General features: G+C 38.0%; 2 protein-coding genes across 2 annotated transcripts; both read left to right on the plus strand.

Moving 5' to 3' along the window:
- The first annotated feature begins 403 nt into the window (after positions 1 to 403).
- Positions 404 to 10,503, plus strand: LOC119485251 (CD209 antigen-like protein E). Its single transcript, XM_037764693.1, has 7 exons — positions 404 to 705; positions 1,532 to 1,618; positions 1,775 to 2,011; positions 8,887 to 8,979; positions 9,134 to 9,276; positions 9,384 to 9,484; positions 9,993 to 10,503. The coding sequence occupies exons 1-7, from the start codon at positions 624 to 626 to the stop codon at positions 10,135 to 10,137; spliced, it is 888 nt and encodes a 295-aa protein (XP_037620621.1). The 5' UTR covers positions 404 to 623; the 3' UTR covers positions 10,138 to 10,503.
- A 2,894-nt stretch (positions 10,504 to 13,397) lies between these two features.
- Positions 13,398 to 17,980, plus strand: LOC119485250 (CD209 antigen-like protein C). Its single transcript, XM_037764692.1, has 6 exons — positions 13,398 to 13,618; positions 14,596 to 14,682; positions 14,903 to 15,145; positions 16,243 to 16,406; positions 16,490 to 16,602; positions 16,895 to 17,980. The coding sequence occupies exons 1-6, from the start codon at positions 13,432 to 13,434 to the stop codon at positions 17,049 to 17,051; spliced, it is 951 nt and encodes a 316-aa protein (XP_037620620.1). The 5' UTR covers positions 13,398 to 13,431; the 3' UTR covers positions 17,052 to 17,980.
- Positions 17,981 to 19,389: the final 1,409 nt, after the last annotated feature.

Raw genomic sequence — 19,389 nt, forward strand, 5'->3', positions numbered from 1 at the left:
TTTATCCATCGACAAAGACACAAATAGTATATTCACTCTCTGGGTACGGGAACATGTAGTACCAACAGCAGTTTAACTGATGTGCATAGCTTCATCTAAACTGATATACTGTAGCTTTATCTGGGACAAGATGCATGTAGACAACACATAAACAGGAAAAACACCATTTTATACACATACACTTATATTTTTTTTAAAGAGATGGGAGATGTTATATAATAAAATACATTGATTATCTCGGTGTGCTCAATTTTATTTATTGTTTTTACATACGGAAACATTTTATTCCTAGTTTTGATATTTCGAAATCTGATGTAAAAAAAAGAAGAAAGAAAGAAGGTGTACACATATTTCAATTGGCTGGCTCTAGCCTTTTTTTAGTGCCCTAGGCAAAATGTATCAATTTATCAAATATTTTGAATTATATAATTATAAATAGCTTTCAGTCGTTCAAGTGAAACAGATTTTAGTTTGAGAAATTGTATTTCCACATAATTATTTCTTCCTCAATTTGACTTCTTCTCATTAGCTCACTCTTGGGGAAGACACAAACCAGAAGAGGGAACACATAGTTCACTGATCAGACTCCTCTGAACTCACCAAATATTAAGGCAACCAGGAGAATGCAGCAAATAGAGATGGCAGATTATGTTAATGAGCGACCAAGACGTGAGCAGAAACGCAGAGGGGATACAACTCAAACAGGTAATAACACACTTCATTTTACTGTTTATGTACTGTTAAACAACACAGGTTGAATTGTACGTTTCTTTTAGTCGCACAACCCTACAAATGTAATTTATAGCCTACTCTATCTGCAAAACGTTCCCTGACAACGCGTATTAACAACAAAACCCACCAATTGCAATACATTGGTTATGTTTAAGAACTCATGATTAAGGTTAGGTAAAGATTGTGGTCTTGGTTAAATATTGAAAAAGTCAATGTTGACTTCACTTGTATGTTTACTGTTCAATATCTAACCAAAACCACAATCTTTGTTTCACCTTAACCAAACTGTTTTTATCTCTAAGTCCTGCGATGTACATCAAAGTAAGGAAGCAGTGATTCCATCTCATGGGACCTTTAAATGCTACCGTAACATGACAACACGCTATTGTTGCTAATATGCTAAATTCTAGTTGAAAAACTCACAGGTAGCATCAGCTCTTTATTCAACAAGCGTGTTTCAATACTGAACGTATACACACATTGGTGAATGTTATGTGGTTTATTCAGTGGGCAACTCCAGAGTCTGAGAAGTGAGGCCAATGCTGAAGTGCCTTAAACTTGAATCATTTCTAACAGCCAGCAGGGGGCGACTCCTCTGGTTGCAAAAAGAAGTCTGATTGTATAGAAGTCTGTGAGAAAATGAGTCTACTTCTCACTTGACTTATTACCTCAGTAAACATTGTAAACATGAGTTTATAGTCCCAATCAGTAGTGTCAAGTCTTCAATACAGCCTGAGATGGCTGCTACCATGGTTATATAGACTTTTTCTTATTGTTTGTATGTGTGTTGATTTTGCAGAGAGAAGACTCTGTCACCTGCTTTTTCTCGGCTTTGGCGTGCTGTTTATCATACAAGCCATTCTCAATATTTCTCTACGCCTTACATGTGAGTATGGTTTCTTGTTATTGTGCAACTTAAAATGTGCTAAGACAGTGTTGCATTGACAGCACCACAATATTGCAAATACACACGCTGAGTGGTGTAATTGTACATGTTGCTGTCAAACAAAACCTGAACAAAATGTTCTTTTTTATATATCAGTGTACTCAAGCAAGGACTCAGCCTACTCAAACTGCAACGCAACTGATGTCAGCGGCCAAAACCAGGTAAAGGAGGAGGAAAATGATTGTGAGAGAAAGAAGCCTGGCGAGTACAACAGATGTCAAGACAGAATCAACGCCTTGACCAGAGACAACAGCCGGCTTGAAAACAGAATCACTGATCTCACCAACATGATAAACAACTTGAGGGAGGAGAGGGACAGGCTGAAGCTGAGGGGTGAGAACAAATCAATCTTCTGACCTCAACTTTAGTTCCTCTTAATGTCATCCTCTTCCTCCTCAACTCATTCTTCATCATTCTTTCAGTCTTCATCTTTTTCAATTTGGTCACGTCTCCTGCTAATACCATGTTGAAGAAAAAATGCCCCAACCTTGTGCCAGCGAAAGATAGGTGCTTCTTTGGTTGTGTTTTCTGTTAAAAACACATTATTTGTTGTTTGGTTTCAGCTACTGGGGCCCTGGGGAGCCCAACGACCACGAAAATGAAGACTGTGGAGAAATAAAGGTCTATGGAAAAGAAATCAGCTGGAATGATAAATCATGTAAGAAGCTAAACTACTGGATCTGTGAAAAGGTGGGGCCTGCATAACTCTGCATCAAAACCCACCAGACTGTAAATCAATATGCTGCAGGGTTAGTGGCTCATCATCATGTATGCATGTACATAAACACATACAGGCCTTTCTAGTTTTTCTGTTTTTTTTAACATTCTAACATTCATTCTGTCTAAACACCTACATTCAGTGTGTTTAATCGTGTAATTAATCATCCTTAGATCCTTTAATGGCTTTTGTGTTTTTGAGTAACATGCAGTGTAACAGATATACTGCATCATGTATGTGTCAAGAGGTTTTTCATGCATAGACTGTAGCTTTCGTAAATCTTTGATTGCTGTACTGACTGTTTTGTGTTCAATACCACATGTTGAATAAATCATATTCATTTCATGAGAATGAAAACTATAAGCTCGATTACTATAAGTGAATTATTTAAACAGTGTTTGTATAGGAATGATTGGTAACACTTCATTTACAGGTCCGTAAATTTCATGGTAATTAGGTGATAATTAGCAAGTAATCTATTTGAAATTTCTTTAAAAAAACTCCCTGAATCATGACATTACCTACCAGGTTACATTTGTGTAGACAATAAGTCACACGATGGTGAGATTTGTGCCTGATCAGAAGTGTCTTCTATTAGTTTTGGTTTTCAACCTCTTTTACAGGTCCATATATTTCATGGTAATTAGGTGATAATTAGCAAGTAACCTATTTGAAATTTCTTTGGAATTGCTGCCAAATTACCCCAATATTTACCTCAACATTTATTGAAAATTACTTTATTATAATCATTATTTAATAATTATATTCCACTATTTCCCAATAGCTGGAAATGTATTATTTATTATTATTTATTTAATACATTTCCAGGAAAAGAATACAAAGTTAATTGATATGCTTTATTTCCGTGTCTGCTGATAAACATATAATAATTAGCAAATAACTTATTTGTAATTTGCTGCATCCTCCTGGTTGCCTTAATATTTGGTGAATTCAGAGGACTCTGATCAGTGAACTGTGTGTTCCCTCTTTTGGTTTGTGTCTCGCCAAGAGTGAGCTAATATACCCATTATTACACAAATAGGTTCCGAAGAAGTCAAATTGAGGAAGAGACAATTATGTGGAAATACAAATTTTCAATTTCTGTTTCACTTGAACGACTGAAAGCTATTCATCATTTTATAATTCATTAGAAATGTAAACAATCCTCTTTGTTACTGTTGTCCATATTTTTATGTTTGTGTGCCAAAATAATGGTGAATCAAAATAACAGTATAGTCAGTAATAATCATATGCGTGATGGGAGAAGGTGCCTGCATCTATAGGGCAGGTTAAGATGTTTTACTGTGACTGTTTCAGTTTGATTTTCATGCATTTTTTTATTAAAATAGTTTAACATGACATGTTTTAAATATGAAATTAAGCATGCATGAGTGTAAGGATATGAAGACAGAGAAAATTCACAATTGCAGTTTTGGTTTTCCACCTCCAATGAAGAGCAGCCACTTCTCAAGCCTAAGGGCCCTATTTTAACCATTATATGCTATTTCAGCATATAATTATTAAATAAAGTTTATTATAAAGTAATTTGCAATTCATGTTGAGGTAAATATTGGGGTAATTTGGCAGTAATTCCAAAGAAATTTCAAACAGGTCACTTGCTAATTCTCACCTAATTACCATGAAATTTACGGACCTGTAAGATGAAGTGTTACCCAATGATTCTGTCTTAAGCTTTTTTATCCTTATCAGTGGTTGAATACTGTAACCGTGATCACTATAAGCGGTTTCCATTGTAACTGTATTTATCATAATATAAATAAACAATTGGTCCCTGATATTATCGGCTTAAATGTGTTTAGTCACTTTCACTACAACGACAGTTACAGGAGTCTTTTGTCCTGGGCTTTCCTCTCCAGTTGTTTCCATGTCAGCCCGCTCTGTTTGATGTCCGTGTAGAGGTCCCTGCGCCAGGTGTTCTTGGGCTGGCCTCTCCTTCTTTTGCCTTGTGGGTTCCATCTAAGGGCCTGCCTGGTGATGCTGGTACCGGGTTTCCGGTTATTGTGGTCTTGGGAGCTTGACCAGATAGCCCTCTTGCCAGTCTGTTGGTACTTCCCCTATTCTGAAACAGAGGGTGCAGCATCTCTACGGAGGTGTCCATGTCTGCCTTCAGTGCCTCAGCAGGAATGTTGTCTGGTCCTGCTGCCTTGTTGTTCCTTAATTGTGTGATGGCCTTTTTAATTTCCAGCTTGTTGGGTTTCCCACAGTTGATGAGCAAATCCGTCTCCGCAGGTTGAATGTCTGGAGGGTTAGGTGGTGTAGGTCTGTTCAGGAGTTCTTCAAAGTGTTCTGCCCATCTCTCCTGTTGTTGTTCTAGTTCTGTGATCGTCTTCCCTTCCTTGTCTTTCACTGGTCGCTCTGTCTGTCTGGTCTTGCTGGACAGCTTCTTGGTGGTGTCGTACAGCTCTTTCATGTTTCCTTTTGCTGCCGCCTCTTCTGCTTCTTTAGCCAGGCTGTCGATGTAATTTCTCTTGTCCTTCTTCGCACTTTTCTTTACCTTTCTGTTGACCTCTGTGTATTCTTGTTGGGCTTTTGCCCTGGTTGTTCTTGTACGACAGTTGTTGATCTCTGCCTTCTTCTGTCTTCTCTCTTCTATCTTGTGTAGAGTTTCTGCTGATATCCACTATTTCTGCTGGCACTTCTTTAGTCCGATTACTTCCTGACATGTTGTTGTGACGGCCTCTCTTATCTTTTCCCATTGGTCTTGCATGTCTTGCAGTGCTTCTTCAGTTTCAGTTTCAGAGTGGCAACTAGCAGGTGGTGATCTGATGCTATGCTAAGTGATCTCCTGAACTTCCTGGTTATACAGAGGTGGTCGATCTGGTTCTCTGTCACGCCATCCGGTGATATCCAGGTCGCTTTATGAATCCTCTTGTGTGGAAAGACACTTCCACCTACGACTAGGTTGTTCAGAGCACAGGTGTCTGCAAATCTCTCTCCATTCTTACTCATCTCTCCAAAACCCTGCTTGCCCATTACTTCTTCATAGCCTGTGTTGTCTCTTCCGATCTTTGCATTGAAATCCCCGATTAGAATACTGATGTCTTTTCCCTTTATCTGTTCCAGTATGCTCTGCAGTCTGTTATAAAAGTCATCCTTATTTTCATCGTTGCTGTCGTTTGTTGCTGCGTAACACTGTATCACATTCATCTTGATCTTCTGCTTCTTAGTTCTGAAAGAAGCTGTTATGATTCTTGGACCATGTGCTTCCCATCCAATCGGTGCTCTCTGTGCTGTTCTTGATAGAAGAAGACCAGACTCCCTCTGTGTGCGGGGCTTTGTCTTCTTCATGGCCCGAGTAGAGTAACAGCTCTCCTGTCATCAGTCTTTGTTGTCCAGATTGAATCCATCTTGTCTCACTGATTCCCAACAGGTCTAGATTGTATCTATTCATTTCTGCTGCTACTTTCATGGTCTTTTCGGTCTCATACATGGTCCTAACGTTCCACGTTCCAATCCGGATGTCCCTGGTTGACAGAAGGGGTTTCGGCTCTGTGACTTCCTTGACTTTATGGCTTTCATCACACAGTGTCATATTTCCTCTTGATGAGGAACCCTCCTCTACCAGGATTTGATTCTGTCTTTCTGTTGTCAACGTTTCTGTAGCATATAGGTTTTTTACAAGTTGGGGTTGCTAGCCCCAAGCCCAACCGTCCAACATTTCTGGCTTCTGGTGTGTTTTGGAGTTGGTTTGTTAGTCCTCTCCCCTAACTTATTGTCTTCCAGGTAGTGGATTACAGTCTCATACCACGTGAGGCCAGACAGGCTTTGGGTCGTGTACAAGCTGTCTCGGCATGTCAAGCCCAACCAACTCCTGCTACTGTGTAGTGAAAGCTGCAACTAAGGCGAGCATTTCATACCAGCAGCACAAGACAGCTTTTTGATGTGCAGAGTTGGTACTGAACCAGTTTCCCGTGTAGTGTATGTGACTGATGAGATATTTCACATAGTTCATTTGGTGATGTGCAATTTTATATTTTCTCTGTCTTCATATCCTTACACTCTGGCTAATGCCTGCTTAATTTCATGTTTAAAATATGTCATTTTAAACTATTTTAATACAAAAATACATGAAAGTCAAACTAAACATCCTAACCTGCCCTATAGATGCAGGCACCTTCTCCCATCACACATATGATTATTACTGACTACACTGTTATTTTGATTCACCATTATTTTGACACACAAACATAAAAATATGGACAACAATAATAAAGAGGATTGTTTACATTTCTATTGACCATTTCAGTACTTTCAGTACCCTTCCATACTTCTCCCATAGGTGCATGAAGATTACTCTTCAGGCAACTTTGAGAAATTATGTATATTAGATTATAAGGTAAAATGAAGAAAGGGCATTTATCAAATATTTTGAATTATATAATTATAAATAGCTTTCAGTCGTTCAAGTGAAACTGATTTTAATGTGAGAAATTGTGTAATGTATTTCCACAGAATTGTTTCTTCCTCAATTTGACTTCTTCGAAACCTATTTGTGTAATAATGGATTTATTAGCTCACTCTTGGCAAAGACACAAACAAAAAGAGGGAGCACACAGTTCACTGATCAGACTCCTCTGAACTCACCAAATATTAAGGCAACCAGGAGGATGCAGCAAATAGAGATGGCAGATTATGTTAATGAGCGACCAAGACGTGAGCAGAAACGCAGAGAGGATACAACTCAAACAGGTAATAACACACTTCATTTTACTGTATGTGTACTGTTAAACAACACAGGTTGAATTGTATGTTTTTTTTAGCTGCACAACCCTACAAATGTAATTTATAGCTTACTCTATCTGCAAAACGTTCACTGACAACGCGTGTTAACAATAATACCCGCCGATTGCAATACAATGGTTATGTTTAGGAACTCATGATTAAGGTTAGGTAAAGATTGTGGTCTTGGTTAAATATTGAAAAAGTCAATGCTGACTTCACTTGTATGTTTACTTTTCAATATCTAACCAAAACCACAATCTTTGTTTCACCTTAACCAAACTGTTTTTATCTCTAAGTCCTGCGATGTACATCAAAATAAGGAAGCAGTGATTCCATCTCATGGGACCTTTAAATGCTACCGTAACATGACAACACGCTATTGTTGCTAATATGCTAAATTTTAGTTGAAAAACTCACAGGAAGCATCAGCTCTTTATTCAACAAGCGTGTTTCAACACTGAACCTATACACACATTGGTGGATGTTATGTGGTTTATTCAGTGGGCAACTCCAGAGTCTGAGAAGTGAAGCCAATGCTGAAGTGCCTTAAACCTGCATTCTTTCTAACAGCCAGCAGGGGGCGACTCCTCTGGTTGCAAAAAGAAGTCTGATTGTATAGAAGTCTGTGAGAAACTGAGCCTACTTCTCACTTGACTTATTACCTCAGTAAACCTTGTAAACATGAGTTTATAGTCTCAATCACTAGTGTCAAGTCTTCAATACAGCCTGAGACGGCTGCTATCATGGTTATATAGACTTTTTCTTATTGTTTGTATGTGTGTTGATTTTGCAGAGAGAAGACTCTGTCACCTGCTTTTTCTTGGCTTTGGCGTGCTGTTTATCATACAAGCCATTCTCAATATTTCTCTACGCCTTACATGTGAGTATGGTTTCTTGGTATTGTGAAACTTAAAATGTACTGTCTGTCTGTCTGTCTGTCTGTCTGTTAGCAGGATTACTCCAGAAGTTTGCAATGGATTTGAATGAAATGTTTTGGAGGAGTGGGGTGTGGCACAATGAACAATCCATTAGCTTTTTGTGGCGATTCAGGAATTTTTTAAGGATTCCAATCAGCCTGAGCATTAAGACTACTGGGTATAACACATGCGCAATGTAACTGATGACCCGTGACCCCGCCTCCTTCCTTATGACAGCAGAGAGATAAGTGTGTGGATGTGTGGCGAGACTTTGAGGTGCAAGAGCTGTTGGCCGTCCGCGGTGAGAAAGAAAAAAGTGGTAGATGACGGGATGAGAGACAACGAAGTGTAACATTATACAGACATAACAAGGCTGCTGAATGAGAGAGGCATCTGCCGATACGTTACACGGAAACACACCGTGTTAATAATAAGCCGACCACCTCACGGTACCGCCAGCTGTGAGCTGTGATCTGTTTTTAAAGTCAGGCACCTTGGCGGAGGTCTGCGCTCTCCGAGTGCCATTCTAGTTACGTCTATGATCTGAGACAGTCAAAAAATATTAGTAAACATGAACAACTCTCTCCTAAATCCAAAAACTAGAGATCTAAAACTGAAACGTGTGATGTCATAGGGTATAAAGTGTGGAGCTGCTCCACAGACAATGAATTGGGAGAAATGTTCTAGATGATTTTTGATGAATGATGATGATGAATGTTCTGAGTATATTAAGACATTTACTGTTTCACAACTGAAAACACTACAATAGAAGAAGCTTATTCGGGTATAAAAAACTACACTAATAAAAGTGAATCTTTCTGCTCTTTCAGACAGTTCTGGTGCAAAGACGCCAGATCTTGAGGCCATTATCAAAAGCCTGACTGAAGAGAGGAAAGATTTGAAGAGGAAGCTGAGCACCTTTGGTGAGTATGAGGACGAAACTGACTGCACCTCTGTGACACGGAGACTAAAAGATACGGCAACATCATAAAAAGGTTTTTCTATCTCCTTTTACATGTTTTATTTCAATTTCTTTTACTGAGAATGTTTTTTCTTCCATTTTGTTATCCTCAACAGCTACTAACTCCCAACTAGTATGGGTGTATTTCAACCACAGATTCTATTACATTTCTTCCATCGCCAAGTCCTGGCCAGAGAGTAGAGAAGACTGCCAGCAAAGAGGTGCAGACCTGATAATCATCAACAGCAAAGAGGAGCAGGTGTGTAAGAAAGTGAAATCTGTCTGTGAGAGACACGAGAGAAAAAGTGTGAAATCAAATCAATCAAGTTTTGTTTATTATTGTTTCTTTCTCTTATTGTAAACAAGGAATTTGGAAGTCAATTCAAGCGGGACACATGGATCGGACTGACTGACAGAGAGACAGAGGGGGTTTGGAAATGGGTGGATGGGACTGCACTGGGCACAAGGTTCATTAATTATGTTTTTTGTTTAAATTAGTTATTAATAATGTAGTATTGCTATATTAGAGCAATATGACTGAATACAACTTTAGTCTCCTTCATTAACCCTCCACCCAGCAGTGGCAGCACTCTTTGATTTTTATATGTTATGTATTGTCGAGGTGGAAATTATGAATCACTTGGCTTTTTTGAAGTGTTTCATTCAGGATAATTCAAAGATGTATCCAGTTAGTTAATTGTTTTTTAAGCTAAGCAATCACACCGCTGTTCAAATGCTCTTCAGTTTAGTAATGTATTAGTATTTATGACTTAACATTTCCTTGTGTGCTGCAGCATTTGGCCTTTCTACGTCTGCTAGGGTAAACCTATGGTCACCAGAAATGTAAAACTATTTTTGCAATATTGTTATTATTACACTGATAAGACAGTTTAATAATATTGAGGTTTAATTTGGCTACATGCTGCTTTGGTTGTGTTTTCTATTAAAAACAAATTATTTGTTGTTTGGTTTCAGCTACTGGTACCCTGGGGAGCCCAACAGCTACAACGGCACAGAAGACTGTGGAGAAATATGGAACTCTGAAAAAAACAACAACTGGAACGATGTACAATGTAACATGCAAAGGTACTGGATCTGTGAAAAGGTGGGGCCTCCATAACTCTGCATCCAAACCCACCAGACTGTGAATCAATATGCTGCAGGGTTAGTGGCTCATCATCATGTATGCATGTACACAAACACATACAGGCCTTTCTAGTTTTTCTGTTTTCTTTTATATTCTAGCATTCATTCTGTCTAAACACCTACATTCAGTGTGTTTAATTGTGTAATCATCCTTAGATCCTTTAATGGCTTTTGTGTTTTTGAGTAACATGCAGTGTAAAAGATATACTGCATCTTGTATGTGTCAAGAGGTTTTTCATGCATAGACTGTAGCTTTTGTTAATCTTTGATTGTTGTACTGACTGTTTTGTGTTCAATACCACATGTTGAATAAATCATATCCATTTTATGAGAATGAAAACTATAAGCTTGATTACTATAAGTGAATTATTTAAACAGTGTTTGTATAGGAATGATTGGTAACACTTCATTTTACTGGTCTTCAAATTTCATGGAAATTAGGTGATAATTAGCAAGTAATCTATTTGAAATTTCTTCTGAATTACTGCCAAATTGCCCCAATATTTACCTCAACATTTATTGAAAATTACTTTATTATAAACATGATTTAATAATTATATTCCGCTATTTCCCAATAGCTGGTAATTTATCATTTATTATTATTTATTTAATTCATTTCCAGGAAAAGAATACAAAGTTAATTAATATGCTTTATTTCCGTGTCTGCATATACATATAATACATATGTTTCATATAATAATTAGCAAATAACTTATTTGTAATTTCTGCATCCTCCTGGTTGCCTTAATATTTGGTGAGTTCAGAGGAGTCTGATCAGTGAACTGTGTGTTCCCTCTTCTGGTTTGTGTCTCGCCAAGAGTGAGCTAATAAACCCATCATTACACAATTAACAGGTTTAGAAGAGGTCAAATTGAGGAAGAAACAATTATGTGGAAATACAATTTCTCACGCTAAAATCTGTTTCACTTGAACGACTGAAAGCTATTTATAATTATATAATTCAAAATATTTGATAAATGCCCTTTCTTCATTTTCATTTTACCTTTATAGTTATAGTCTAATATACATAATTTCTCAAAATTGCCTGAAGAGTAATCTTCATGCACCTATGGGAAAAGTATGAAAGGAAAATTACTTTATTATAAGAATTATTTAATAATTATATTCCACTTTTTCCCAATAGCTGGTAATTTATTAAATAAATTTCCTGGAAAAGAATACAAAGTTAATTGATATGCTTTATTTCCATGTCTGTTGATAAATAGATAATAATTAGCAAATAACTTATTTGAAATTTCTTTAAAAAAACTCCCTGAATCATTACATTAACTACCAGGTTACATTTGTGTAGACAATAAGTCACACAATAGTGAGATTTGTGCCTGATCAGAAGTGTCTTCTATTAGTTTTGGTTTTCCACCTCTGATGACGAGCAGCCGCTTCTCAAGCCTAAGGGCCCATTTTAACCATTATATGCTATTTTAGCATATTATTATTAAATCGTGTTTATAATAAAGTGATTTTCAATAAATTTTGAGGTAAATATTGGGGTAATTTGGCAGTAATTCCAAAGAAATTTCAAATAGGTTACTTGCTAATTATCACCTAATTACCATGAAATTTACGGACCTGTAAAATGAATGATGTTACCGAATGATTCTGTCTTAAAGGGACTGTTTGTAACTTTCAGAAATGCTTGTTAACAGCGACACCTGTGGCCGTTAAGTCAACGAAAGTCAGCGTCGGGCTCGCGCTTACTTCATCTAAATAGACATGAACGAGCATCGCTCAACACAGTGAGGCGACACACGTCAACTAAAACCACAATATCACTCTATATTTCACCTGCTTGGCAGTAATGTTAGCTGACCAGACGAAGGTCTCTCCATGAATCACTGCTGATCCTAGTGTTGGCTTTTTCAAACGTTAATGTCTCCGACTGCGCCCGCAGGGAGACACCGGCATCCGGTCGGAGACGATAACGTTTCTCGCTGCGGAGCCCCGTCACTTCACAAGACATGGGAAACCTCTGTTTATCTGGAGGAGCTGCAGCATTTATTTCTGCACAAACGTCCACTGCACATTCACTAGATATTCTCAGAGCTAAACTAACTCTCCTGCAGTGTGAAGTGAGCGCGCGTTCACGTCTAGAGGTGGAGCAAGAACGCGAGAACGCGCGCGGTGTGTGAGTGAAGGCAAGCAGGCAGCAGAGCAGAGACTCCGGCATTACGGGAGCGTGCATACGCGAGCGAGCATGGGATCCCGACCCGGTAGATTTATACGTGTAAAAAGTTACAAACTACCCTTTAAGCTTTTTGATCCATATGAGCAGTTGAATACTGTAACCATGATCACTATAAGCTGTTTCCACTGTAACTGTATTTATCATAATATAAATAAACAATTGGTCCCTGATATTATCGGCATAAACGTATTTAGTCACTTTCACTACAACGAGAGTTACAGGAGTGAAAAGTGTATTTATTTATTTATTTATTTGTTAATATGTTACTCAAAGTAGTAAATGAGGAAGAGCGCCCACCAGCATATTTCAATTTCTTCTTTTTTTTTTAGAGGGCAACCAGTGACCTCCAGAAGGCGACTGTCTTTATAGCCTACGCCTTAAGCCGGCCCTGCATATTTCTGTCTTTGTGCGTTGGCAGAGTTTCAGTCAGCTTTTTGATGTGCAGAGTTGGTACTGAACCAGTTTCCCGTGTAGTGTATGTGACTGATGAGATATTTCACATTTTCATTTGGTGATGTGCAATTGTGTATTTTCTCTGTCTTCATATCCTTACACTCATGCCTGCTTAATTTCATGTTTAAAATATGTCATTTTAAACTATTTTAATACAAAAATACATGAAAGTCAAACTAAACATCCTAACCTGCCCTATAGATGCAGGCACCTTCTCCCATCACACATGTGGTTATTACTGACTATACTGTTATTTTGATTCACCATTATTTTGGCACTCAAACATAAAAAAAATATGGACAACAATAATAAAGAGGATTGTTTACATTTCTATTGACCATTTGAGTACTTTCAATACCCTTTCATACTTCTCCCATAGGTGCATGAAGATTACTCTTAAGGCAATTTTGAGAAATCATGTATAGTAGACTATAACTATAAAGGTAAAGTGAAAATGAAGAAAGGGCATTTATCAAATATTTTGAATTATATAATTATAAATAGCTTTCAGTCGTTCAAGTGAAACAGATTTTAGTGTGAGAAATTGTATTTCCACATAATTGTTTCTTCCTCAATTTGACCTCTTCTAAACCTTTTAATTGTGTAATAATGGGTATATTAGCTCACTCTTGGCAAAGACACAAACCAGAAGAGGGAACACAGTTCACTGATCAGACTCCTCTGAACTCACCAAATATTAAGGCAACCAGGAGGATGCAGCAAATAGAGATGGCAGATTATGTTAATGAGCGACCAAGACGTGAGCAGAAACGCAGAGGGGATACAACTCAAACAGGTAATAACACACTTCATTTTACTGTTTATGTACTGTTAAACAACACAGGTTGAATTGTAAGTTGTTTTTACAACCCTACAAATGTCATTTATAACCTACTCTATCTGCAATACATTCACTGACGATGCGTGTTAACAACAATACCCGCCCATTGCAATACAATGGTTATGTTTAAGAACTCATGATTAAGGTTAGGTAAAGATTGTGGTCTTGGTTAAATATTGAAAAAGTCAATGATGACTTCACTTGTATGTTTACTGTTCAATATCTAACCAAAACCACAATCTTTGTTTAACCTTAACCAAACTGTTTTTATCTCTAAGTCCTGCAATGTACATCAAAGTAAGGAAGCAGTGACACCATCTCATGGGACCTTTAAAGGGACTGTTTGTAACTTTTTACAGGTATAAATCTACCGGGTTGGGATCCCATGCGCGCTCGCAAATGCAAATGCGCGCTCGCAAATGCGCGCTCGCGTGTGGCCGGAGTCTCTCCTCCTCTGCCTTTAGCTCTGAGAATATCTAGTGAATGTACAGTGGACGTTTGTGCAGAAATAAATGCTGCAGCTCCTCCAGACCAACAGAGGTTTCCCGTGTCTTGTGAAGTGACGGGGCTCCGCAGCGAGAAACGTTATCGTCTCCGACCAGGTGCCAGTGTCTCCCTGCGGGCGCAGTCGGGAGGCGATAACGTTTTCTCTTCCTGCATCAGCCCCGGCACCGACCCGCTTTTCCTGCTTCAGCCCCAGAGGCTGTAATGAAGTTGTAATGAAATGTAAATCCATTATGGCAACCATTAGCATGCTAATGATTGTTGGTTAGTTTGGTTACTTGATGAATTTTATCATCTAAAAGTTTAAAATGCTATAGAGCATAAGAATAATTTATGATACGTCAACAATACACAGCAGCCTCACACGGCTGCTACCATGGTTATATAGACTTTCTTATTGTTTGTCTATATGTGTGTTTATTTTGCAGGGAGAAGACTCTGTCACCTGCTTTTTCTCGGCTTTGGCGTGCTGTTTATCATACAAGCCATTCTCAATATTTCTCTACGCCTTACATGTGAGTATGGTTTCTTGTTATTGTGCTACTTAAAATGTGCTAAGACAGTGTTGCATTCACAGCACCACAATATTGCAAATACACACGCTGAGTGGTGTAATTTTACATGTTGCTGTCAAACCTTTTTTATAATTTGCCGTCAAACAAAACCTGAACAAAATGTTTGATTTAAATTAATTAAAAAATATATTTTAATTGTAACTTATTTTTTATATATCAGTGTACTCAAGCAAGGAATCAACCCAGTCGAATAGCAACGCAACTGATTTCTGCAACCAAAACCAGATGAAGGAGGAGGAAAATTATTGTGAGAGAAAGAAGCCTGGCGAGCACAACAGATGTCAAGAAAGAATCAACGCCTTGACCAGAGACAAAAACCTGCTTGAGAACAGAAACACTGAACTCACCAACATGATAAAGAACGTGGAGGAGGAGAGGGACAGGCTGAAAAGTGAGCTGAAGGGTGAGAACAAATCAGTCTTCTGAGCTCAACTTTAGTTCCTCTTCATGTCTTCCTCTTCCTCCTCTCATTCTTCATCATTCTTTCAGTCTTCATTTTTTTTTTTTCAGTTTGGTCACATCTCCTGCGAATACCAGCGCTTCTTGTGGTTTCTACAAAGAAACCTTTGTTGCTGCTGGGAAAGTTCAAAAGCAGCAGCTCTTGTTTAGTAAAGTTTTTATTTTCTAAATAGCACATGCCATTTAGAACAGCAAATATGAACGCTTTAACTGTATTGGCGTTAGCTGCACAACAGGAACAGTTGTTGCATTGCAGTATCTTTTCTGATACTGGCACCAGGAGTCACTTAGGGGTTTTATTTATCTTTGCCAGGGTCTAATGAGATCGCCGTCTGTGAGAGTGGTGTGTCGTCGGTGTGTGCATGCATCTCTGTGTCTGTCCACAGCTAATCTTGCATACTAAGCTGACAGCTGACAGTACTACCAGTACACACACTGCTGAGAGCATCAGCGCCGCTAATGGCTAACAGAACTACACACACGGCTGCTCTGCAGCCAGAGACACAGTTATTCCATGCCTTTTTATTGCGCATCAATCTCACGTTTACACTCATATTGTCAAAAAATTGACTTGAATAAATGCTTCAAGTCGCCGTTATGCCAGTGAGACGGAGCTGAGTCGCGCCCCTTAGAGCCGTTGTAGACATCCCATAGATTAAAATGAGAGTGTATCTGTTGTGTGAGACGTGTGAGTGAAAAACACATCTGATACACTTGCAGTCTAGATGAGGGGTTAGCCTGTTGTGGGTTGTATTCAGTCAATCAAACATTACAGCTGTGGTCGTTGCAGACACACCTGGTGGAGATCTGCACTAGTTTTTTAGTTATAATTATAGTTTTCATTTTAGACATGAATATGTGTTTGCAATTGATGACTGTAGCGTTGTAGTCTATAGGTACTAATTACAATTAGTGTTTTTTGGTCATCTATTGTCTTTAAATTAAATTCATTGTCAAAGTTGGAGATCTATTTGTAGTTATAGCTGCCCATTAAATGCCTCAGAGTCTAATTCGTGATGTGTCGTTTGTTTCCTCCTCCAGAGCTGAGGGGTTGTAGTTCCTCTCAGCAGTGTCCTGCAGGTTGGACATTGATTAACTGCAGATGCTACTTCGTCTCCACTGAGGTGAAGACATGGAAGGACAGCAGGGAATACTGTCAGAGTAAAGATGCTGACCTGGTGGTGATCAACAGCGAAGAGGAACAGGTAAATCAGGCTCTGAATGTATGTGTGTTTGCTATTCTTGATGTTAAAGTCATAGTTACATTTTCTACGGTCTCAATCAACAGAAGAGCTTGTACCGCCTAAAAGGGAAGAGTGGTTGCACGCACTGGATTGGTCTGTATGTCCCAACTGGGAGCACTGGGTGGAAATGGGTGGACGGATCTGCGCTGACCAAATCGTAAGGCCTTTAGGAGAACCCTGTATTTTTCTGCTAGGCAGGTTGATTCAAATAAGATCTCAGTAATAAATGTTTCAAATTCAAACTGTGATTAGAAAGAAAACGCTGACACTAAAAGTCTAAAGGTGACTCACAGACACGTCAGTCCTGACATGTTAGCAAAACACCCATTTCAGTTTTGAGAAATATAACATTACTCTGAACAACCTGGTTTATTGGTTCTCACTCCAGTGATCCAACATGAATATTTAGACTGCATCTATCTGATCTCCATCTCTATACTGTCACTTAGATTTTGGACGCCTGGCCAGTCGAGTCGCCACCCCGTGATCATAGAGGACTGTGTGACGATGTGTTTCTCCTACCCAGAGCTGGCCAACTGGCATGACTATCCATGTTCGTCCAAGCAACGCTGGCTGTGTGAGAAAGCTCCACGTCCATGTTTATAGAATCAGCTCAAGAACATATTATGTTTTTGTGCATGTAAATGGCTTTTTCGCAATTCGCTTTGGCTCATTTTTCAAAACAGTCTTAACTTTTTCTAAACTATAAGTGCAATTATCACAACTGTTTGATGGGACATCACACCTCTGCAAAAGGTAGTAACTCACCTAAAACACTTCATTCATGCTTCAAAACCTAGTTATCGTGTCAGTTAGTTGGCAAATGCTACCAAAATGAAAAGTTTTTCTCATTCACTTTGGTTCAATTATCAAATGCCAATTTTTTTTTTCAAAACAATGAGCTCAAATCTCTGAACAATTAGTTTGTTGTTCACAACAGATTTGAATTTCAAGCAAATAGCGTTAGTTTTGGCACGTGTGCAAAGGAGTAAGTACAATTGTCTACAATTTACACGAGTGATGAGTTGATTCTCAGTGAAATTGTCATCATTTGAGCCATTACATGCAACATGATCCATTTTAATTATCAAAATATGTGACATGTATATTCCATAAATATTTATGATATGGTGTTACGTACTGTGATGAAGTACATTTTGTTGTGTTTTACTGAACTGACCGCAGCTTTTTTCATTGCTGCAGGTCTGTTTTTCTTGTTTGTTTTTATTGGCATTGATGTCATTTAGTGGCAAATTTTCTGTTCACTGTATATAACTTTATATGAAAGCTCAAAGGTGCATTTTCTGGTTACAGTACATGTAACACATTGCTACACAAATAAATTTACTGTATACATACAAATGTACATTTTTCTTTTCATGTGTATTACAGTTTTGTACAGTCTTGACTTTTCCCAGTGAAATTTTCCCTACTGATGTAGAAATGAACCATTTTGTAGTTATTTTAATCAGCAGAAAGAACTCCATATGCTCGTAAATTTCCAATAGAACATGAAATCAAAACATTTCTAAGACACAAAGCTATGATCAATTAATGGCATAATTTAAATAAAATGATCTGAAAGCAGTTATGTAATCAATCAATCACAAAAATATCTTAAATGAGAAAATATAAATGTAGGGATTGTGTAACAACCCTTTCTCTAACCCGACCTCCTCACCCTCAAAAGAGCACACTACTTTCTCCACTGGTACTAGATATTGGTATCGGGTGTTAATTGTGAACTGCAGAATGGTTCAATATGAATTAGGGCTGTCAATCAATTAAAATATTTAATTGCAATTAATCACACGATTGTCCATAGTTAATTGCACATTTTTCTATCGGTTCAAAATGTACCTTAATAAACTTTAATATTTTGGTAATTAAGAAAGGAAGTTTGGACAAAAATCTATATCATTAATTTACCTATACCGACTTCTCTCACTTGATTTATTACCTCAGTAAACATTGTAAACATAAGTTTATGGTTTCAATCGCTAGTTTCAAATCTTCTTCAATACAGCACGACGTTCATTTAGTAAATTATGGTCCCATTTAGAGTCAGTAGTGGTAGGTCTTGAGCCTGGTAGATAGCTCAGGGCGTTTGCCCTTTTCTATCCATAAGCAGTCTCCGATGGAGGGAGGAGAGAGGAGATGGAAGAGGAGCCCAGCGTGTCCCATGCCAGTTGAGTAGTTTTGTTGTATTTATTGGGGGGGTTCTTATAACAAATAAACTAAAATGAAATATGAATAATAACAAAATGAAATAAAACTAGATAAAATAGATAAATGAATAAATAAAAAATAATATAAAAATATATAAATAAATAAAATAAAATAATATAAAAATATATAAATAAATAAAAACAGAACTGGGCAAAGATCAATATCAAAGTGTGTATATGTGACTATGTACAGTGTGTGTGCTTGAGAGGGGGTGGGGGGTGGCTGGCAGTCAAATCAAATTAAGGCAAGACTAAAAAAAAATAGATATATAAATAGATAGATAGATGATGTTTAAAAGAGTGTTGGATAAAGGGTTGATAGTTATGGTGGTTTGTTTTTAGAGGATTATGGACAAGGGTTTCATTTAGAGTCAAATAGACCATAAAGCAGGGGATGCTTTAGGGAGTGGCTACCTTGTGATTGACAAGTTGCTACCACGTTGTCCGGTCTGGGAGTTGTTCGTGTTTTCGTCTTACAAATTTAACCCTTTCACAGTGTGTTCATGAAAGTTAATTATAACACTTTGGCTGCCTAAAAAATGTCTTATTCAGCGTCCAGTTGTGCTTAGCTCCACCCTCTCGTGTCACTTCTGGTTGCAAAAAAAAAAGATGGCAATGGCCAAAAACCAAGATAGCGACAGCCAAAATGTCAAACTCGAGGCTTCAAAACGGCCGTCCACAAACAATGGATGACGTCACAGTGACTACTAATACAT

This window comes from Sebastes umbrosus, chromosome 3 (assembly GCF_015220745.1).
Source record: "Sebastes umbrosus isolate fSebUmb1 chromosome 3, fSebUmb1.pri, whole genome shotgun sequence".
NCBI lineage: Eukaryota > Metazoa > Chordata > Actinopteri > Perciformes > Sebastidae > Sebastes > Sebastes umbrosus.

What these genes read in the sequence shown, in the direction of transcription:
- LOC119485251 (XM_037764693.1), top strand. Translation starts at nt 624, where the DNA reads ATGCAGCAAATAGAGATGGCAGATTATGTTAATGAGCGACCAAGACGT. An exon ending in GGACAGGCTGAAGCTGAGGG is followed by an intron (nt 2,012 to 8,886) that starts GTGAGAACAAAT and finishes CTGCTCTTTCAG; the next exon opens with ACAGTTCTGGTGCAAAGACG. An exon ending in GAGGAAGCTGAGCACCTTTG is followed by an intron (nt 8,980 to 9,133) that starts GTGAGTATGAGG and finishes TATCCTCAACAG; the next exon opens with CTACTAACTCCCAACTAGTA.
- LOC119485250 (XM_037764692.1), top strand. Translation starts at nt 13,432, where the DNA reads ATGGGTATATTAGCTCACTCTTGGCAAAGACACAAACCAGAAGAGGGA. An exon ending in AGGGGATACAACTCAAACAG is followed by an intron (nt 13,619 to 14,595) that starts GTAATAACACAC and finishes TTTATTTTGCAG; the next exon opens with GGAGAAGACTCTGTCACCTG. An exon ending in GCTGAAAAGTGAGCTGAAGG is followed by an intron (nt 15,146 to 16,242) that starts GTGAGAACAAAT and finishes TTCCTCCTCCAG; the next exon opens with AGCTGAGGGGTTGTAGTTCC.